Raw genomic sequence first — 23863 nt, forward strand, 5'->3', positions numbered from 1 at the left:
AAATTCCGCAATGAACAGTTTTGTTTTGCTGCCGGCAAAACATGCTGTTTGGAGGCTTAACGGTCTACCATATTGGCATGTGGCCACATCATTCTAATAATCTGGGTGTAGCAATAGATGTCAGATGGCTTGTGTTTGTGTAGCAACCTCAGGTCAGGCAGCAGTAACCCTGTCACAGCCAGCAGCAACTGTTTGGAATTCCACGTAGCTGGAGTGATCACCACGGAAACTCAAGCAGGTTTGGTCTGATGTCTTGTGACAAGACCTAATACAGGCCTTGGGCTTCTCCATTATGTAATGGAAACCTTAATGACTAGTTGAAAGCTGGCAGAAATATTAGAAAATCCAATTTTATTTCAGAAGTATCTCAGCTTTGCTGGTGTCACAAGACTAATACTTGTAAGGTCATAAGACCATAAGACACAGGAGCAGAATGCGGCCATTTGTCCCATCACGTCTTCTCCACTATTCAGTCATGGCTGATCTATTATCCTGCTCAAACCCATTCTCCTGCCTTCTTCCCATTACGTTTGATGCCCTTACTAATCAAGAACCTATCAACCTCTTCTTTAAATATTCCTAATGACTTGGCCTCCACAGATTCATCGTACTCTGTAAAAAAAAAAAATCCTCCTCATCTCTGTTCTAAAGGGACATCTTTGTATTCTGAGGCTGTGCCCTTTCGTTCTAGACTCCCCACTATCAGAAACATCTTCCCCAAGTTCACACTATCTAGGCCTTTCAATTTTCGATATGTTTCATTGAGATCTTCCTCATCCTTCTGAACCCCAGCATGTATAGGCCCTGAGCCATCATATGCTTATTATATGTTAAACCTTTAACACCCAGAATCATTCTCATGAACTTCCTGTGGACTCCCTACAATGCCTGCACATCTTTTCTCCGATAAGGGGCCCAAAATTGTTCACAATACTCCAAATGTGGTCTGGACCAACATCTTGTAAAGCTTCAGCATAACATCTTTCCTCTTATGCTCTCTAGTCCTCTCAAAATGAATGCTAACACTGCATTTGCCTTTCTTACCACTGACTCAAACTGCAAGTTAACCTTTAATGAATCCTGCACGAGGACTCCCAAGTCCGTGTGCACCTCTGATTTCTGAATTTTCTCCCCGTTTAGAAAATAGTCTACACCCTTATCCCTTCTAGTACATGACCATACACTTTCCTACACTATAGTCCATCTGACATTTCTTTGCCCCATCTGCAGACTCCCTGCTTCCTAAACACTACCTGCCCCTTCACCTATCTTTGTATCAACCTCAAACTTGGCCAAAAAGCCATCAATTCCACCATCCAAATCATTGACATACAACATAAAAAGCAGTCCTAACACTGACCAATAATCACCGGCAGCCAACCAGAAAAGGCCCCCTTTATCCCGATGTTTTGCCTCCTGCCAGTCAGCCAGTCTTCTATCCACGTTAGTAACCTTCCTGTAATCTCATGGGCTCTTGACTTGTTTAACAGCCTCACGTGTGGCACCTTGTCAAAGACCTTCTGAAACTCCAAGTAAATAACATCCACTGACTCTCATTTATCTATCCTGTCTTATTTTCTCAAAGAATTCCAACAGATTTGCCAGGCAAGATTTTCCCTTATGAAAATCAAGCTGACTTTGGCTTGTTTTATCATGTACCTCCAATACCCCCAAAACCTCATCCTATCTGTATACATATTATTTCTGTAAAATAGTTATAAGAAGGTCCAACAATTCCTAACCCTCATCGTGGTCTCAAACTGATTTTAAAAAAAGGTAAGGTTAAAGGTTAGCTTTATTTGATACATATACATGGAAACATTGAAACATACAGTGAAAAGTTATAACTTGCAACGAGGATAACGCTGGAGGCAGCCTGCAAGTTTCACCATGCTTCTGGCGCCAATTTACTAATCCTAACCTGTACATCTTTGGAACGTTGGAGGAAACAGGAGCCACCAGAGGTAACCCACGCGGTCATTGGGAGAACATACAAATTCTTTACAGACGGCAGTGGGAATTGAACCCCGATCCCACAGCTGGCACTGTAAAGCACTGTGCTACCATCCCACTTTTAAATGTTTAAATACTTAAAAATGTAAAACTTAGACAGATAGAAACACCTATAGTTCACATTTACTTTGATGAATTAAAAAAGATGCTCCCAGCAGTAACAACAGTGAGAGAAAGAAAGATATTTATCTAGGAACCAGAGCACTGAAAATCAATGTTTGCAAAGTTCCTTGGAAACTCATAAACCTGTATAATCCAAAACACTGTCTAACCCTGTCAAAATGAATAGGTCTCAGACATCCCTGTCTTATCCCGTTATTTACCCACTGGCCATCTTCTACAGCTTCCACCTCCATCACTATTCATGGAATCCACTAAAGCATACATTCCACCCTTCTTTAGTACTTCTAAATACTCACTTACATCATACCGCTGGTCTATATATGTCCTGTCTCTATCTCACATCTGTTACACTTCAGACATCACTGTTTAAACATCACAATTAACAGACCATACTTTGTGTAAAGGTTTAAAAATAGAAAGTTAGATATTGCTTGCTGCTTTTTTTTTACACACATGAACACCTCCTCCCATAGCTGATGAACTGATTTTAATCAACTGCAAAGATCCTCAAATATCTGTCTGCTAATTGGCCTCAGGGTGGAACTATTCAAATTGCTTCAGTCACAGTAACATTTTCAGTGGCTGGCAACCATACTCTTGCATCCCTTCAGTGCTGATGAACAAATGCCAATTTATCCATTTAAGGTTTGCCCATTGAAAAAAAACAATTGTGAAGTGACAATATAGAGAGAGAGGTGTACAAGATAGTGAAATGAAAAGGATTATCAAAAATAAATCAGATCAAAAATGGTAATAAAGGGTCGGGTGAATATGAATGAGATGTTATAACATAGAGGGCTGAGGACCAAGTGCTGGGATTAGTATGGAGAGGTACCTCATGGCCTGCACAGTCAGGGTGTGTTGAAGGGTTTAATTCTGTGCTGTAAGACACTATGACTTTCTAATCAGTAAAAGGAAAGATCAGATCTGTGTTCAGAAAATGTTTCACACAGGATTATGGCTTGGATGCCCATTTACAATAGCCAATCAGAAAGTCTAGAATTATTTAACAAACAACGACGGGACACAATAGGACTGGTTTTGTTTCGGAACTATGAACTGAAATAGGCTGATGGAACTTTTCTTTAATGATCTGCTGACCTAGTTATAACAACCATTAGGCCTTAGAGGACGTTGAACAATCTGGCAGCAGGTTTACTCGCAAGATTTTTTTGAAAAAAGTAGACGGATAGTATACAATGAAATCCGATCCACAAGTTAACAGCATTTCGCGCCATAGTTCACGGCAGCTCTAGAATCCTCAGAAGCCCCTTGGCACCCTCCCTCCGTGCAGCTATAAAAACAAATTAACCTAATACTAACCATTAATTTTCGCAGAAAGACCTCATATAACTATATAGTTATTCATCTTTTAGCGATCGTAATTGCTCTTTCGTTAAGTACCAAAACATATATTTAAAAAAAAACTCATCGGTTATGTTCTCAGGTTGTGGTTGTTGTGTTAAAGACCGTCACTCAGTTAAACAGATACACGACAGAATTTCTGTCCCTCAGATTTATTATGGAATCGTGTAACGGTGTCAGAAGATCGCTATGCCGATCCATCTTCAATGCCTGACAAATCATCTTTCTTACAAAAAAAACAAACAAGTTCGCTGTATTATACTTCGCACACTGAAATCCTTACCGCCTGTAGTTGACAAGTTAAGAAAATCGCTTTCTCTCTGATTTTTTATTAACTTTGTGCAACTCTAACCAATTTGAAAGTAATAAACACTACAGAAACGCACTTCCTGCAATGCAGCTTTTACCTATAACGGCCACAAACACAAGTGCTTGTAGTTGCATTTTAGAGAAATGGAATATTGTCGACAACCTCGGCCAATCAAAGCGTCTCTCCCCGACCAAAAAAAAGTACAACTCCAAACACTGAACATGTTCAGTCCCCCTGCAATTTTACATGACCTTCAATGGAACACATCACAGAGACGGATGTCTGCGTTAACGGGAACCACACCATGATACTGTAAAACAGACTTCACCAAACTAAAAATATAAAGTTTCGTTCTTATTTAAACGCGGAACTTCTACTACTATAATAAAATTACAGGGTTGACACACAATTAAAAGTTAGTATTTTCATTAAAGTGCAAGATGCATGTATGTTTCCGCATCGGAAGTAGGCAATAAGACGGAGCAAAAAGCTTACCAGTGTGTGATCAGATGCCCTGAAGACAAAGCAAACGCTGCGTTCCGCGGTCCTGTTGCTGCTGCTCAGGTAAGCAAAGTAACTGGGCTCGGTGCGGTACTGCAGCAGCCTGCGGACTTGCTGCACCCGGTGCTGGAACACGGTCTTGGCCGAACCGTGCTCCACGCAGCGCACCCAGCCGGGACACACCTGCAAGCCTACCCTGCGACTGCCGGAGCCACGGGCACTGCTTCGCCGTACCTCGGCCACTACCCAGGGCAGTACCGGCACGGTAGTGAGCTTGTGCACGCTTACTGAGCCCACCAGCTGCAGGCTAAAACGCCGCCCCTTGCCGGTGGCCCCGGTCGCCGGGTCGCCAAGTCTCTGACCGCGCGCCGTTCTCTCCCTGTTCATTCCTCTTTCTCCAGCGGCACTGCCAACTCAGCGGGACTCCGGCGCAGCACGGGCACTGCATGGGGCTCTGCAGCCAGCCCAATCTCACTGAGGCTGCAGAGGCAACCGAAGGATCCAAGCGAGCCTCCGTTCGACATCCGCCCACATCATGGTGCGGCTCACCTTGCAAATGGACCAAGGCAAACCGTCGCGGAAGCGTCACCACAGTCTCTCGCAAATAGGTTTACGCGGAGAGTTGCATGTTCTTTAGTGGCTTAGCTGCTGGGACTGATTTTAACCCATCAAGGGTTTTTTTTTTGTACGTTACAAGGCAGAAGCAAGCGATAAGAAGCTGCCCAGGAAGCATCTGTGGAAAGAGAAACACACTTAACGAAGAGACCGTTAACTCTCGTCTCTCCTTCCACCAAATGCCTGGCCTGTTGGGTGTTTCCAGCATTTTATTCCCTTACTGTATATCAGATTATCTAACATCTGTCTGAAAGTAGTTTCAATACTAAGAAGGAGCCTGAGGAGCTGATAGGTTTTCTAGACCAAATGGACTGCACCCCAGAATTCTGAAAAAGGTGGGTGAAAAGTCGGTGGAGGTATTAATAATGATCTTTCAAATACTGTATCCCAAGATCCTGGAAAGCTGTAAATATCACTCCACGCTTTAAGAAGAGAGGGAGGTAGAAATGCAGGCCAGTTAGCCTGCCTGACTTCTGTGGTTGGGAAAATGTTGGAGTCCATTGTGAATGAGGCATATGCTTCCAAAGTCAGCACAGTTTCCTTAGGGAAATTAAAGTCGGTCAAAGTCAGCATAATTTCCTTAAGGGAAATCTTGCCCGACGAATCTGTTAGAACTCTTTGAGGAAAGAACAAGCAAGATAGACAAAGGAAAGTCAGTGGATGTTATATACTTGGATTTTCGAAAGGCTTTTGCACACGAGGCTGCTTAAAGTAAGAACCCATGGTATAATATTAGCATGGATAGGAGATTGGCTGACTGGCAAGAGGCAGAGTAGGATTAAGGTTTTTTTCTGGTGGTGACCAGTGGTGTTCTGCAGGGGACGATGTTAGAACAACTTTATTTCGGGTTATATGTTAATGATTTTGATGACCATATCAATGGCTTTGTGGCCAAAACAGGAGGGGCAGGTAGGGTTGAAGAAGCAGGGAGTCCGTGTAAATGCTTAGACAGATTGGGAGAATAGGCAAAAAAGTGACAGATGGAATACTGCGTCGGGAAGTGTATTGTCATGCACTTTGGTAGAAGAAATAAAAGCATAGACTATTTTCTGAATGAGGAGAAAATTCAGAATTCAGTTCTAAAGGGACTTGGGAGCCCTCAAGCAGAAATCTTTAAAGGTTAATTAGCAGATCGAGTGCAGTGTTAGCACTTATCTTGAGAGGACTAGAATACAAGAGCAAGGATGCAATTTTGAGGCTCTATAAAGCACTGGTTAGACTGCACTCAGAGTATTGTGAGCAGCTTTGGGTCCCTTATTTAAGAAGAGATGTGTTGCTATTGGGGAGGGTCCAAAGGAGGTTCAGAAGAATGATCCCAGGAAGGGCTAACATACGGGAAGCATTGGATGGCTCTGGGTCTTTAGCAGAATGGGGGGGGCGGGGGGGCAGAGAAGGAGTAGAGGGATCTCATTGAAAACTATTGAATATAGAAAGGCTTAGATAGTGGATGTGGGAAGGATGTTTCCGACAGTGGGTAAGTTGAGGACCAGAGGGTACAGCCTCAGAATAGAGAGATGTCCATTTAGAACAGATGAGAAGGAATTTCTGTATGGGAATGGGAAGTGGAATTGAAATGGTTAGCCACCAGGAGATCCTCACACTTATGGCAAATGAAACAAAGGTGTTGGACAAAGTGATCCACAACATCTACTCCAACAAAACTCCTCTGATTGTACCTACAAACTGAGCTTCAGTAGAACGAAGGGATGCAGAATTCTTTAGCTTGACAGATCACCATGCAGATGATGACACAAGTTACCCCTGCTGACTGTAGAGATGTATCTTATTTATCTATGGCCAACACTTCCTACAAAAGCAAAGATTGAGAACTCTTCTCTCCAATATTCACAACCAATTATATCTCCCTTTTTGCAATACAGTTATTTAAAAAACTCTTTTCCAGCTAGGAACACCATTTCCATTAAGACACTGGCTTGTACCATTGTAACATTGGAAAAAAGTCTGTCACCCCAAGTAATCTTCTCTCTATGCTCAATTTAATGAACCAAGATTCAATTAGTAGTGTTTTGGAGAACTGCGGACTTCCTGACACAGGCCATCTGCCACACAGTGCTTCCTTTGCTTCAAACACTCATCAGCTCTCATTTGCTCTGAACTTTCATCTTCAGTGCAATTGACAAGGCTCTTCTCTCTCTCCCAACCTGACAGACACAGAATAAATTGCTGAGAGTCAACGTTCATTATAGAAATTCACAAAACAAAAAGAATAATGAGGCTCTATGTAGGGCTGGGATGGGGAATTATTGTGACTGACACTTTGGGTTACCCTCAGGAATGAAACTACTATTCACAAAGAGATCACATAATCTGCATTTATTCATTCCAACAGAGACCACATTGACATTGCATGACTGACATCTATGCAAAATCAAGAACTGACCTGTATTGCAGTCTACTTCTGTGTTAGCTAAAGGGCCCATTCGTTCCTGAGCCTTCACTGCAAGTGCAGCAGTGAATCAATCATTATGGCTGATGCTTCCCTCTTTAAAGAAAGCCCTATTTGTGGGGCTATAAATATCCATGCCCATTGTTCCCATCTGAAATGGGATCTCATAATCTATCTTGAATCTGCCCTAAAGTAGCTCTGCTGTCTGAAGCTATAAATCCTATTGGCCCCTCTTTGTGGATGTAAATGAAGCCAAAATATTTTGAGGTTCAATGCTTATGACAGAGTCACACTATGCATGTCAGAATAGCACTCTGCTCTGCACTTCCCAACAGGATATTGCAAAAATCCATGCCCCATGCAACCTTTATAACAAGTTTTTTTCTACAAAAGTAGATCAGTAGATTTTATGTTCATAATGAAAATAAAGAACTTAACTCAAGTAACATTTGCATCTTTTAATACTGCAAATATGACATTTTGGAAGAACAATCTGCAATATCCAACATGTTTAGAATTGTAGCATACTGTACATGTTAATATGCTATAATCAAAGCAAAAGATAGCAGTGCATCTGAGCTGCTCAGTGTATAATCCCACATTTACCTGGATGTTAATTATGTGTCAACATTGCCTTTTTAAAAACTGAAGGTAATTATCACATGTAATAAAATTAACAGGACAACTTGTTGGATAAGTAATGTAAAAAACTGCAGGTAATAAAGAGTACATCTGTAAAACAAAACATTAATATGCAAAATAAATTCTATAGTTAGGGTAATAATAATTTTTTTTTATTCTGCTACTCATTCTGCTGCAACTTCTGTTTAAGTGTAGAGTTGAAGCAGCAACTTAGAAGTGAAAGCACCCAGTATGAATTGTTCAAACAGTACCTGTCTTAATAATCAGCATAGTAAGGAGTGAATCTCAACTGGAAGGTGACAAAAGGGCCACTTAAGGCAAATTGTGTTTCAGTAATTCAGGCAAAGAATATTTTTCAGAAATACCATATGCAATTAAGCATTTTGAATTCTAAGCAACAAAGTTCCTGGTTACATTTTGAACATTGTATTAATCCTCTAGATTAAGCTGCAGTGAAATACATACTGCACTTAAATCAATCCATCTATTTAATTAGTGCCTTAAAACCTTGCAGTAGGTAACTTTACAAATCACAATAGTAACGTACATTTCAACTTAAATTAGGTTAAACATTTAAACCATTTAATTGCTTGACATTCCAAAAGTTATTGTTGAAAGCTTATAGTTGCTAAATTGTTTTCCCAGTTTCTGAAGTCTGATGGACCAATATCACTTGCCATTGTCAATCTTTATGAAATAATTTACAGCAAATACTGCTTCTTTTATCTAAGCAGGCCATATACACACAATTGACAGATAACACATCAATAGAAACATTTTCAGTAACAGAATAAATGTTCCCAGTTTCTCTGCAAATACTATAAGGCTTGCCACATAGTGTTTCCAAAATGTTAAGATGTTTCTGTTGTATATTCCTACAAAATACAAATCACATTAATCTACAGAACATAGAATAACAAAATGCATTCAGCTTTGAGTAGGTATTTTCACATTACTAAAATGCATTAAAGGGGCAAAAAGAAGTTTCTATAAAGTTTGGTGACATCAATTCTCATATTTGCCTGAAATCAACAATACGCTGAAGTATTAGTGAAAATGTAATGTAAAAATTAAAATCTGCAAAGGTTATGATATGAAGAAGTTAGTCAAGCCAAACATTGTTTGAAACAAAAAAAAATGCTCTATTCAGGAAGCTGTTCACATCTGAGATTTGATTTGATTTTACCGCTAAGTACTCGGTGTCGGAGAGCTGATCGGAGGCTCGAAGTTTTCGGAATACTCAGAGTTGGACTGTGGTCGGGCATGGCAGGGAGAGTTTTTCTTCCTTCTCCCGTCTGCGTGAAATGTAGGACATTTGAGAGACTTTGAACTTTTTACTGTGCTCATGGACTTCTTCATCAAGTTATGGTATTGTTGCACTGTTGTAACTATATGTTATAATTATGTGGTTTTGTTAGTTTTTTCAGTCTTGGTCTGTCCTGTGTTTTCTGATATCACACCGGAGGAAATATTGTATCATTTCTTAATGCATGCATGCAATTCTAAATGACAATAAAAGAGGACTGAGCGTCTTCATAACCTAAAAAAGTGACAGCTTCTGCCTCCCCCTCATCTACCCCCTAGGTTGAGAGCTGCATAAGCTCTCAGCAACTGAAAAGCTAGTCCTTATTAACGGGAGAATTTTGCAGTCCTTGTTGCTTTGAAACCATGAATAAGTATGCATTATAGGGTCTAGAACACACAAAGGAGTGTACTAAACCAACTTTCTTACCATTTCAAGGAGAGAAACTTATGAAACATCCAGCTGTAAAGGGAGATCAACCGCTATACTTCACCAGTACTGTACAAAAGGGAGATATTCATTCTCCCCAGGATGTGAGCAACAGAGCACATTTTAAAATAGTAAACTACTTGAACTTAAAGCACAGCAAATACAGTTAACATAGTCTGCTGTTAAGACTGACAGTGACAAGAATATTTTTGAGATCATTTCAGTTGGATTGAGATGTGAAGCCGTTTTTCTCTGGCTGGAAGAAATGTTCCACCAATTCATTGACCAAGTCATTGAGCTCCTCCTTCAATTTCTCTGGGTCACTAGGGGAAAAAAAATGAGAATAAGAACATGTTCTATAAATGGACAGCTTCAATTTAAATAAACAGTTACTTTTAATTACCAGTTGAGAATAGATTGCATTGTACGTATGGTATAGAAATAGACCATTTTGTCCACCCAGTCTATACCTGTGCTTATGCTCCAACCCATTTTTCTTACTCTAACTCCATCATACCCCACATCACTTATTTATCAAATACTTGGACCAACTTCCCCATAAAATTTACTTATTCCACTCATTCCAATTGAGAGATAAACCTACAATTTTGTCTCTCAATCTACCTGTGACAAGTACAACTCTCTATTCATAGAGATAACTAACCCTTATTCCTTATCGAGTCAATATTCACAGTAGGATCATGCTCCACCACATTTGTTGCATTGTGCTCATACTAAATGGACTAGTCTTGGAACAGATCTGGCAGCTCAGGACTGTGCAACAGTTCTCCCTCTTATTGGATTCACTGGAAGATTTATTGTTCTGTATTACTGTGTCTTTTTTTAAAAAGAAAGCATGAACAACATTTACCATTTTGGAAAATCTGCTGGTCTCACACAAAAGTTCTGAAAGTGTCAGATTAATGGAGTTGTATTGCAGTCTATATCAGCAAAATGATGAAGGTGTCACCAACAGAACAAAAACAAAAGGGCACTAAATTACCAATCATTTGCACAGTGTGGGTTATAACCCTATGTGGGTTACACCAGAACAATTTGATTGCAGAATTCATCGTGGCCTTGATCCAAAGATAGACTAGAAAAAACTAAATTCCAGAGATGAGGCAAGACTGAATGCTTGTTATCAAGGTAGCATTTGTCTAAATGTGGCATCATGGACTCTGGCCAAAACTGAATTTGTCCAGATAAATGTAGACAATTTAGCACCAATTATAGGAAAAATAATGAGATCCCTTACTACATAAGAGAAAGCTCCTGGAATGGACTGCCAGGGGTAGTGATGAAAGTAGATATGACAGAAGTATTGAAGAGGCTTTTAGATTGTCTCATGAATATGCGGGAAATGGATGGACATGGATCACATTCAGGTGGGGAGGTTGAGAACATATTCAGCACAGGCACCGCAATCTGAAAGGTCTGTTCCTGTGCTGTACTGTTCTATGTTCTAATGGAAGGTGGTCCAGAAATGAAAAAGTATAATCATGATTAAAGATTAGCTTTATAATGAAAAGTATAAATTTCCAAAGGGAAGATTTCACCACGAACAAGCAAAGTATTTGTCAAAGCAGTAACAGAACAAAAGATAATGATAAAGCATAAATGCATTCTTTCAAAACTTAAAGAATTTTGATAACTTAGTCCTTAATATACTAAGGAATAAGGGCTGACAATGTGGATAGTTGACACAAAGAAAGGAATATTGAGTTTAGGTGGGGAGCAGACTTATTTTTGTTTTAAAAAGTTAAACACGTAACTGCAAAGTGGTCAAATTTTCAGAAAACAGGTCACAACATAACCTCTTATTGGCTCTCTCAGGTAATGATCTGGCTCTTGATCTCCTGCTACATTAATTTAAATCCATAATTCCAGTTAAATTCCACAAGGATAGGAATTGTTATCTGACTCAGGATTTTGAGGTTCCTCCTCCCGCAATAATTCTACAGCTGGATATTAATTTTTTTTTCTATTATTCCAGTGTTCTCCAGCCTCATGGTTTGTGCTCAACTTCCTTCCTTGCTTCTGAAACAGTGACAGTGGAGCCTTCAACCTTTTCCTCTTAGTGTCATTAATTTCCACATTGACCACAAGATCTCGTTGTTCCCTTTCTACTCAAGATATTCTGTTCCTGCTCAGAAGGCATTCAGAACTCACATTAGAAACTGCAAAAGTGTGTATATTTTATCATGATCATATTCTCCATGATCAGTTTTTTTAACATTTTGTTATGCCCCGTTAAAGTCATTTATTTAATACAAGTCAAGACAAATAGCTGGCATTGATAAGCAGCCAAAGGCAAGTTACTCAGAACAAATCAACGAAACATTCCTTGCCAAGCAGTGATGTCATCTACTAAAATGAGGAAATAAGAAATCTACAAGCTCAAATTGAGAATGTTCCTTTTTTGATGTACAGTTTCTACTGTCATTACTATGATACTGCTTTCATTAACAACAAAATAAATTATTCAATATTTCAATGTGGTGTCAAATCTTTTTGAAACTCTTCACAAAGTAGAAATATATATATATATTTTTTTAAAAATCAACACCCAATTTGGGTGTTATTATTGGCTATCGATTTTAGCCAATCCTAAAACAGAAAAATATATGAATTTCCAAATAACTCAGTCGATTTCAAACCCAAGGCTCAGCACAATAGAACATCCGCACAAGAAGACTGAATTACAGAATGATACACAGTTAATATACAATTAAAAATTCTGCAATGGTGGCATTTGCTCTCTAATGCCTTAGTAGGTGCAACCTGACAACTGCTCAGCTGTGTCTCAGTGGGAAGGACTCTCAATTGTAAATCGGAGGATTTTGATTACAAGTCCTACTTTAGAGATGCGCTGTATTTGGTGATGCTGCATTGTCAGAGATGCCAGTGTTCTAATGAGGTGTCAAATATCAGATGGGCATCATATCTGCAGCATTTTTTTTTAAGAACAGGTTAATTACACCTAGTGTTTTGGTCAAGATCCACTCTCAACTAACACAAAAGCCCTAACAGATTATCTGGTTAGCACTGCATTGCTGTTTGTGAGAGCTTGCTGTACTCAAATTAACAATCTCATTTTCTATGTTATGTGGTAAGTATTCTTAAAGGTACTACCTAATTTAGTTTGTGATTACAAATGCACATCTTCTTACCAGAGTTCAATAACATTGCAGTAAGGCTTATAGGGCATAAGCATTCAGCTTTAAACCCCAAACCATTACAAATATTCTATGTTGGGGCCATGGAAAAGGATTAAGTATTTCTCATAAGAGTTGTTTGTTCCCAAGTAATTTCTGTAGAATGCCATGTCACTCCAACTCATATTCATAAGAATAACTGGTAGGCAGTTGAGGTTGTTCTATTTTCCTCCACTAATTAGACTCAAGATCAGCAGCAAGACTGATTTAGAACATGAAGATTTTTTTTGAGGGAACCTTTATAACTATCCCAAGTTTTGATTACATCACATGCGTTAGTCAGTAAAACATCTAGTTCAACAGGCTTAAAGATGGTGGAAAAGGGGAAAGGGAAAAGACCTTGATGAAAGGTCTGGGCTCAAAATATTAACTGTACTCTTTTCCATTGATACTGCCTGGCCTGTTGAGTCCCTCCAGCATTTTGTGTGTTGTTTGAAGGGAAAAGTACCACATCACTGCACAAACATTTACATATGTAGTTCCCTTGGGATAATTATTCCTAAATTTTGGTCAAACCATTTACATAGAAATCTCTTCATAACCACCAATCACTCTGAATATTTACAAAATTATATTCTGCGTAGTTTATAGGGCCTTGGGAGAGTATTGATGTACCAATATCATGTACTGCATTTCACACATTTTAAAAGTTAGCAAATATGAAAATAAATGCAAGCTTTGTCAGGGAGAGAGCAAATTCATTAACAATGCTGCATAAAAATAGAAAAAAGCAGAAAAACATTTAAGTCAACATATAACAAGATTAATGTTTCAGGTGTAAACTGTCAGATCTGTTGAATACTTTCAGTTTTCTGTAGAGATTTCCAAGATATGCATGCATTTCTGGCAATGCAGTCACTTGTAAAGAACCTCAAAATAATAAAACATTACCAATTTCCAGGTGGTGCACACAACTCTGAATAATATTTAATTTTAGGCTCTGTCCCACTAGTCCTCAGGGTAGTTACACATCCATTCTTAAATGTGAAGGTGATCATTTGGCTGCTTTTACTGGTTGGTAGCACCTAAAATATAGAGAAGTGAATTACTTTTTGATTTATGTATTAGAAACTACAGAACATGAGTTTTTCTATTCTTCATTCTTAAAATATACCTGTTTAAGGTGGGCCATCTTGGGTCATGTGAATACTCCCTCCAACTTTCTCATTATCTCCTTATATATTATTTCTATGGATATGTATTAATTTCTGTATTTTGGAGTCTGAAAGCCACTTACTGTTCATAAACCATTAACACCTCTGGTAATCAAATTGTCATTACAATTGGCTCAAATCTACAAAGCTAGCACTAATTTTAAAATGTACAAATTTTGCTAATTAAAATTCATTAGCTATTTGTGGTAATCACATGAAATTTAAAACTGATGCAAACACTTTCTAAAATAGAGGTTTCTCCCGAGCAATGTAAAACAACTGGAGGAAAACTTAAATCGTTTTACTTACAGCCTTTTTATCTGGCTGGCTGCTGTCGTAGCCAGTGGTTAAATCCCGAATGTCAGAAACTTCAAACTTCCCACAGGTCTTGGGGTACTCATTACTTCCATTAAAATTTCGTAAATTTTCAAACATCCTTTGAATACTCTTAGTTTCATAGCATATGAAGTATGAAGCTTTTGAAATATGATAACCATATCTAAATAAATGAAAGTAAAGTAAAACACAAATTAAAAATATCATTTCACATAGACAAGGTTCATAGTATTGCAAGATTATTCCCTTAATAACTTGAATTTTGGCAGCGCATAATCTTTAAATTTCATATTTGTGTTTCATTGGGATTGTACTTTGTTTCTGGACTAGCAATATTCAGATTTCTTAAGTATCTATACCATTTTGTCACTTGGTACCATGCAACTGCAAATATCATCACCACCAACAGCTCAACATGTTACCATTGTATACCCGGAGTAATTTTCATTTTAGACAGTGTCTGTGGTTGAAAACAAATCTGCACAGGATATGTGCATTTATGGAATTTTCTGAATCTGCATTTTACTCAAAGTCAAGTAAAAATACACTGTAAGATCTGCCTATTGCTATACACACCATCTGATACCCAAAAAAATTGTTTCCTTCTTTCTATCAATTAAATTAGTAAGACTACCATACCAGAGACAATGCTTCAAATCCCACCCCTGCAGATACTTTATCAATATGGACACCATTAAAAAAATACTATCACCATTTTGAACTATGCAGTATTTTGTCTTGCATAAGGATAATATATTTATCTTATTAAAAAACTGCACATGCTTTCCTATAATCTCGGAACATTATACTACAAGGGCCTTGGATCACCTGGACAATAGTAACACCTACGTTAGGCTGCTGTTTATTGACCGCAGCTCAGCATTAAACACAATCACATCCTCAGTTGTAACCAACAATCTCCAAAACCTTGGCCTCTGTACCTCCTTCTGCTACTGGATCCTTGACTTCCTCACCAAGAGACCAGTCTGTGTGGGTCATTTATAACATCTCCTCTTGGCTGACAATCAACACTGGTGCACCTCAAGGCTGTGTGCTTAGGCCACTGTTCCACCATCGCTACACCCACAATTGTGTGGCTAGGCTGAGCTCAAACACCATCTATAAATTTGCTGACGAGACAACTATTGTTGGCAGATCTTCAGATGGTGCTGAGGTAGTGTACAGGAGTGAGACAGATCAGCTGGTTGAGTGGTGTAGCAGCAACAACCTTGCAACTCAATTAGAAGACTGACCAAGGAATTGACTATTGACTTCAGGAAGGGGGAAGTTGGGGGAACACACAGCAGTCCTCATTGAGGGATCAGAAGTGGAAAGGGTAAGCAGTTTCAAGTTCCTGGGTGTCAACACTCTAAGGATTGTTACGAACCAGCAGCAATAGACCACAGACTCAGCTTTTAGCAGCCTTTGCTTTTCCCTTTCTGCAGCTTCTAATTTAAAAGTTTCTCTATCTTTAGTGTTTCCAGCTGTAGCTGGACTCAGTGTCACCTGGACTACTTTCAGGAAATAGATCTAACACCTCGTCTACAAACACATCCCTAGCTACATAGTGCTCAGCTATTCTCCTCTGAATCTCTGCCTTTTTCATAGCCTGCTTTACCATACTAAGTTTTAACTTACTAGCAACGGTCAACAACTCTGGGGTTGGCGATGCCAAGAATCTATTAATATCCATTGCTACTAGTTTCCACACACAAGTCAATCAAAAGGGGAGAAATCAATCAAATCAATTGTCAATCATCAATTAGCCAACAAGCTCCAGTACGAACAGATCCCGGATGAGCCCCCAATTTCTGTTATGAACCAGCAGCAATAGACCACAAACTCAGCTTTTAATATTAAACGAATATATTTTCAATACCACCCAAAAATATAGACATTTGAACAGATTAAACAGATTACTTCCCTAAACAAAGAAAACAGAAACAGTTTACTGCATCTTAGCTCACAAATTGTGGAGGTTTAGAAACAGTTCTTCCCACATCTTAGGATGGCAACCCGAAACTACGTTAACAGGTACAGGTGTCTGTAAGGTAGGGTTCTAAAATTCATGTTAAGTTGAGAAAGAGGTCAATCACAGTAAAATTCCAGGGTACAAGTGATCATCACGTTCACAATGGGACCACACAGGGAAAGCAAGGCAACAGTCACAGAAGATTCCAGACGTTGAGTAGACGTCACTTAAAAACTGGAGTCCATGTGGGAGTAACAAAGTAAAGTCTAAGTTCCAAAATCCATGTAAGGATATCCCAGGGTGACAGTCACGGAATATTCTTTAACACGAGTGGTTGCCACATAACACACCCGAATCCATACTCGGATTAACAAAAAGTGGTTGCCAGAGAATACTCCAGAAATCCAGGTATGAATCATACAAAGTGACAGTCTCATATCCAATATGCACTGTGTGCCGTTAATTTTTATAATTCTCTGGACATGGAGAAATATTAGGATTGCCTACTGCTGCAGTGGACTCTAACTCCATCCAGCTCACTCTCCCGCTGGCAGCTCACAGTCCATGCTCTTGCGTAGCTACTGAAATTTCCAGAAAACTCCCGATTTAAATTGAAGAACCCTTCCCTTGTTTGTTATATGACGTCATCCCCCACACACTTAAATGATGCTTATGTTTAATCAAAGCAATGGTAACATGCATCAGGATGCAACTGCAAAGGCAAGACAGTGGCAATAGTTCATTTGGTGTTTGAGGAGACTTGGTACGGCACCAAAGACACTTGCAAATTTCCAGAGGTATACGATGCGGAACATTCTAACTGTTTGCATCACCGCCTGGTATGGAGGGGCCACTGCACAGGATCAGAAAAGGCTACAGAAAGTTGTAAACTTAGCCCCTCCACCATGGGTACTAGCCTCCTCAGCATCCAGGACAGTTTCAAAAGGCAATGCCACAAAAGGATGGCATCCATTAATAAAAGCCCCCATCACCCAGGACATGCCCTCTTCTCATTGCTACTATCAAGGTGGTGGTACAGGAACTTGAAGACAAACACTCAATGTTTCTTCTCCTCTAGCATCAGATTTCTGAATGGACGATCGACTCATGAATACTGTCTCAGTATTTTTCTCCTGTTTGCACCACTTATTTAAATTAATTTTTGAATATATATATATATATATATATATATATACTTTTCTGTAATTTATAGTTCTTATTATGTATTGCAATGTACTACGGTCACAAAACAACAAATTTCACAACATATGCCAGTGATACGAAATCTGATTCTGAGATCTTCTGAGTGCCTGGGAATCCCTAAAAGTTGTTTACTTTCGGGAGCAACATAAGATGACCTCCCAAATATATGCACAAGCCTCCACAATCATGGCCAAATTTAATGATGAATTGAATTATTTTTCCCCGAATCACAAGGTAATATTTCTAACACTTGAAAATCCAGACTGAGAAACATGCATTCAAATAATCTAGCAATGTTCATCCAAAATTTACTATGAATTTTCAAGGACTCTTCTCCATCACTATCTGCACACCCATGCTCCTTTCATGTTGAAAAGTTCATTTGGATAATCAAACAATTTCCATTTCAAATATCAAAGTAAATTTATTATTAAAGTACATATATGTCACCATATACTACCGAGATTCATTTTCTCGTGGGTATTCATAGCAGAACGAAGAAATACAATAGAATCAATGAAAAACTACGATGACTGACAAACAACCATTGTGCAAAAGTCAAACTGAGCAAATACAAAAATAATAACAATAATAATGATAAGTAAATTGTAAACAAATAATACTGAGAACATGAGTTGTACAGCCCTTGAAAGTGAGTTCATAGGTTGTAGTGTTTCGCCGAGCACTTACGCTGTCTGCCAGAAGAAGCAGGATCTCCCAGTGGCCACCCATTTTAATTCCACTTACCATTTCCATTCTGATACGTCAATCCATGGCCTCCTCTACTGTCACGATGAGGTCACACTCAGGCTGGAGGAACAACACCTTATATTCCGTCTGGGTAACCTCCAACCTGATGGCACGAACATCGATTTCTCGAACTTCCTGTAAAGGCACCTTCTCCTTCACCAGTCCCCATTCCCTTTTCTCTCTCTCACCTTAGCTCCTTGCTTGCCCATCACCTCCCTCTGGTGGTCCTCTCCCCTTTTCTTTCTTCCATGGCCTTCTGTCCTCACTGCTCAGACTCGCCCTTCTTCAGCCCTATATCTCTTTAACCAATCAACTTCCCAGCTATTTACTTCATCCCTCCGCCTCCCAGTTTTACCTATCACCTTGTGTTTCTCTCTTCCCTCCGCCACTTTAAATCTACTCCTCTTTTTTTTCCTCTAGTCCTGCTGGAAGGTCTCAGCCCAAAACATTGACCATACTTTTTTCCATACAGTAGATGCTGCCTGGCCTGCTGAGTTCCTCCAGCATCTTGTGTGTGTTTTGTCCCTTATGGAATCAGTTCAGAGTTGAGGTGAGTGAAGTTATCCACATTGGTTCAGGAGCCTGATGGTTGAAGGTTAATAACTGTTCCTGCATATGGTAGTGTGGGACCAAAGGCTCCTGTAAATCCTTCCCGATGGTAGCAGCGAGAAGAGAACGTGGCCTGGATGGGTAGGATACTGATTTATTGTGGCAGTGCTCCATGTTGATATGCTCAATGATTGGGTGGGGTGGGGCTTTTCTTAGGATAGACTGGGCTGTATCCACTACTTTTAGCTGGTTACACTCTTCCAAGATCATGATGGCAGAATTGCACTGCACTTCACAATATACAATAAATGTTAAAATGTTAGATCAGCAGAGACCCGATAGCTTCATGAGACTGTTAGAGTGAGTTTTTGGGTAGATGATTCATTTACACTTAAATGACTCTGGCCATCAGTCTTCTGTTTGACAAAGGTATGTGGATTGGGTTCACAACAATCCATTTCCTAAAAGCTGTGAATATCGGAATACTAGCCAGACGCTGCGGATGGACGTAGGAAGTTTATAGGTAGTTTCGAAGACAGCCTTATCTATACAGGTGTCCCCCGCTTTTCGAACGTTCGCTTTATGAAACCTCACTGTTACGAAAGACCTACATTAGTACCCTGTTTTCGCTTTCAGAAGGTGTTTTCACTGTTACGAAAAAAATTCAGCGCGCGATAAAAAGCAGCGCGCGCCCTGAGCAGCCACTCTCCCCGGATTCGGAACGGCATTCTCGCCGGCATTGCTTTAACAGGAGCCTGTGAGCAGTCATTTGCAAGATGAGTTCTATGGTGTCGGAAAAGCCTGGAAGAGCTCGTAAGGGTGTTACACTTAGCATAAAACTAGACATAATTAAGCGTTTCGACCGTGGTGAACGAAGCAAGGACAAAATGAGTTTGGCTTGTGGAAGCTGATGAACATGATGTTGAAGAGGTTTTGGCATCCCATGACCAAGAACTGATAGATGAAGAGCTGATGCAATTGGAAGAGGAAAGGATAACAATCAAAACCGAATGAGTAATAATAAAGTACGACTTTAATTTTGAAAGGGTACATAGGTTTAGGGGATATTTGCAAGATTCTTTGAGTCCTTACAAACAACTGTATGATAAAAAAAAATGCGCGAGGGTCAGCAGAAAAGCAAGCCTTCCACATTAGATGACGAACCTCAACCTTCGACATCGAGGCGGGCAGTCATAGGAGAAGATGAGCTGCCTGCCCTGATCGACGATGAGATGACACCCCCGTGTCCCACCACCCCAACAACCGGGCCCCGGACAGATACTGTACTGATTCGCGAAGAATGCAGCAGCAGCAGCCGGGAGGCACACAGCACATCTTTAAGAAAAAAGCCGAAATAAACATGCTAATTAATTAGGTGCCGCCCCACACGTAATTGCCAGCCCAGATCAGAGGCGGTGCAATCAGAAATCGGCACTGATCTGGGCCGACAATTGCGTGTTGGGCAGCACATAATTAATCAGCATGTTTATTTCGGCTTTTTTCTTAAAGATGTGCTGGGTGCGTCCCGGCTACCGCTGGACCCCTGCGTGCTTCGCAGCAATGTATCAGTTGGTGGCCCGGAGGGTGGGGGCCACTGCACCACCCAAACTCCGACTCAGCCTAACACTCCTCCATCAGTGTGCTCTGCGCTGTCCCAATTCCGGTAAGTGATACTACACTGTACATACGTTATTTCTACTTTATATCGGCTGTATATTTTTACGTGTTATTTGGTATGATTTGGCAGCTTCATAATTTAAAGATTACTGGACAGCGCTTGCGTGAGATTTTCTGCCGACGGCACTTGCGCGAGATTTTCGCTACAGAGATCTGTGCCGGCAATGATTGTGGAAAAGTAGTTCTACTTTATATAGGCTGTGTATTTATCACATCATTCCTGCTTTTACTATATGTTACTGTTATTTTAGGTTTTATGTGTTATTTGGCATGATTTGGTAGGTCATTTTTGGGTCTGCAAACGCTCACAAAATTTTCCCATACAAATAAATGGTAATTGCTTCTTCGCTTTACGACATTTTGGCTTACGAACCGTTTCATAGGAACGCTCTACCTTCGGGTGGCGGGGGAAACCCGTACTTTATAAATATTAATTGTCCTCTATGTTAGCACGTAAAATACCAAGTAAATGTATTGTGGATTTGACTTGCACTCCTAAAGGCTGTGAGTACCAACCCAGACATGTTGGTGTCGGGAGGAAAAGATGAAGTCAGAAGGTGTGATGTTTTGAATGTAGCTTCAAAAGGAAATATTGTCTATGCATTGTCTATAACTTTGTAAATAGCGATTGCCCTTTGTGTTTAACATATAAATATCGAGCCGACATTGGGCTAGCAGACCTTTCTACCGAAAGCGTCTCTGTCCGTATGATGCCTGCTGTACCTTGTTGTGTCGAATAAAGAAGCTGCTACCAGTAACTCTCTCTCTCCAGTGATTTCATCCATGCTACAAAGCCATCAATGGTAGTTAGGCAGGTACTATTAGTCTTAAATTAACATTTTAAAAGGTATCAAGCTAGACTGAATGATATTTCTTCCTGTCAAATTTCTCAGCAAAGCATCCTGTATTGGAGAGATGTCAAAGGCCCCAAACAGACATTCCAGTTGTTTGAACAGTCAATCTTGATCTCGTGGCAATATATGAAGATTACCAAGTCGTTACTGTTGTGAATTTTCTTCAGCCAGTATCATTAAAATTACAGGAGCTATTTGTTAATTAATTTTTGCATATTGGGTGCAGTGGCTCTAGCAGATGCTCACTATCAACACTTAAAAGGAATTAGCAGAGCACAAAGCATTCCAATATTGTGGATATACAAAATTTGCAATGGAAAATCAAAGGTCTTTTATTATTAGTGAAATTCTCTTTTAGTTTAATATTGTAGTTGTCAAGTGCTAAGAAAACACTAAATATAGCAGAAAGGCAATGCTTTATTGCTGACCCACTCGTGTATTTATGGAGGAAGTAAAAGATTTAGTTTCTGACTGAAACGTACCAGGATGTCCCTAGAGTAGCTGAGTTAACATTTTTTCTGGTCTTTTGACAGTCAGTGCTCAGGACCATGTGACTGGGAATGGATATATTGCAATCTGCAGCTCTTAAACCATATGCTGCCCTGGTTGCGCCACTGCTGCTTTTAACTTTTGGATTCAATTGAAGGACAAATTCAGAGAGTACTCTTAAAGCAATACATTTTTAGATACTGGCAACCAGAAATAAGACCGAAAACGCTGAAAGCACCCAGCAACCAGGCAGCATTTGTGAAAACAAAAATGGAATTATTTTAAGGCCTTTCATCAGAAATTTTCATAATTCAAATATTGGGTGTTTAGTATTCACAAGGCAAATGAGATAAAGTTACAATCTGACACATTATATGTACCCAAAGCATTCAAAAACAGTGGAATACTACTGAGAGTGATGCATTTTTTTCAATGGCATAAAATGATGACAATCATATTTGATTATCTTAAATTGCAAATACTTGTTTGAGGCTTTTTGATATATTGAGTCATTATTCCAGATTACTAGCATCTGCAGTATTTCCTTTGATATTTCAATGGCACTGTTATCAATTCATTGAAAGAGGCAACTCCGAGCAAGTCCCAAACTCAATAATAGAAAATTCAGTGGGACAAAGTTATAGAGAGTTTCCTAGTAATAAAGCAGCAGTCAATTTGCAGTTGAGTGAAAGACAAATAAAGGGAATATTTTAAGATGACAATATTATTACTTACTCTTCATAAATTGCTTTGAGCTGCTGGGACAGTGTGATGTTCTTGCAAGCTAAAAAGCTAGCCATTTCTGCAACAATGGCTGCAGCACTAACACCATCTTTATCTAGGACGAATTCAGTAGACATATAACCTACATGAAACAAATAAATTAGTAGATAAACTATTTAGTGTTCACATAACTTATGAATACCCCCATTTTAAAGTAATACTGTCTCCAGGCATGTCTTGACCTTGACCAAAGAGTCTGTGAGGCATTGCTGGGGAAGGGGGAGTTTGAAATGAAAATAAAAACATGATGGAAGTCAAATAAAATTGGGAAATACTCAAATGAGTCTAGAATAAAAATAAATCTTTAGAGGGCAGCTCTTCTTAAAAAAAAAATCTGATTCCTGTTCTGTTGAAAGATTATACCTAATAAGGACAGGACACGTATCATGAGCGGTAGGGCACTAGAGAGTACTGAAGAACAGAGGGACTTTGGTGAACAAGTCCAAAGATCCTTGAAAGTGGCAACATATATAGATGGGGGTGCCTGCCTTCACCTGCTGTGGCATAGAAAAGAATACATAAACAGGAAGGGTATGGTTTAAAAAAACATCAAACTAGTTAGAACACATCTAGAATATTAAAACACTATGGGAAGGATGTGATTGTGAGGAAACTAACAAGGATGTTGCCTATTATGAAATGCTTCATTTATGAAGGAACACTGGATAAGCTGTGTTTGTCCTCCTAGGGGTCAAGGAGTCTGAAGGAGAGCCTAATGGAGATATAGTAATTATGTGATGCATGGATAGGGTAGAAAGTCATATACTCTTCCTCAAGGCACAGATGCCTTAAAACAGAAGGCATAAGTCTAAGGCAGTGGTCCCCAACCAAAGCAAGTGCTACCGGGCCGTGAGGAAACGATATGATTTGGTGATCTGAAACGATATGAGTCAGCTGCACCTTTCTTCATTCCCTGTCACGCCCACCGTTGAATTTGAACGCACGTGAGGTCATTACCCACGAGAGGTCATCACCCACACGAGGTCATCAGTTATCCATTAACCTACAACTACTCGACGAGAGTTTCTTTGGAAGAATTGGTAGGGGACATAAAAGACCTAACGATGATGATAACGCAGAGACAGCTGAGGCCGAGACTACAAAATAAAAGAAAGCTTCCTTCAACAGAAAATACGACGAGTTGTACATAAAATATGGCTTTATTGCAAC

General features: G+C 39.6%; 2 protein-coding genes across 6 annotated transcripts in view; both read right to left on the reverse strand.

The window, feature by feature from the left end:
• LOC140195119 (TBC1 domain family member 1-like) overlaps window positions 1–4886 on the reverse strand; it is a 245790-nt gene extending 240904 nt beyond the window's left edge. For 3 of the 5 annotated variants that reach the window (XM_072252894.1, XM_072252893.1, XM_072252892.1), the window contains exon 1: window positions 4307–4886. In XM_072252894.1, the coding sequence (XP_072108995.1) occupies window positions 4307–4699 (393 nt within the window). In that variant the 5' untranslated portion in view covers window positions 4700–4886. The remainder of the gene's footprint in view (window positions 1–4306) is intronic. The other 2 variants (XM_072252896.1, XM_072252895.1) reach the window with 1 other exon arrangement.
• Window positions 4887–7772: 2886 nt separating this feature from the next.
• pgm2 (phosphoglucomutase 2) overlaps window positions 7773–23863 on the reverse strand; it is a 63792-nt gene continuing 47701 nt past the window's right edge. Inside the window, exons 11-14 of the mRNA XM_072252902.1 lie at window positions 22646–22775; window positions 14390–14579; window positions 13818–13951; window positions 7773–10031 (exon numbers count right to left, since the gene is read on the reverse strand). Of these exons, the coding sequence (XP_072109003.1) occupies window positions 9929–10031; window positions 13818–13951; window positions 14390–14579; window positions 22646–22775 (557 nt within the window). The 3' untranslated portion in view covers window positions 7773–9928. The remainder of the gene's footprint in view (window positions 10032–13817; window positions 13952–14389; window positions 14580–22645; window positions 22776–23863) is intronic.

Source organism: Mobula birostris, chromosome 3 (genome assembly GCF_030028105.1).
Source record: "Mobula birostris isolate sMobBir1 chromosome 3, sMobBir1.hap1, whole genome shotgun sequence".
Classification (NCBI taxonomy): domain Eukaryota; kingdom Metazoa; phylum Chordata; class Chondrichthyes; order Myliobatiformes; family Myliobatidae; genus Mobula; species Mobula birostris.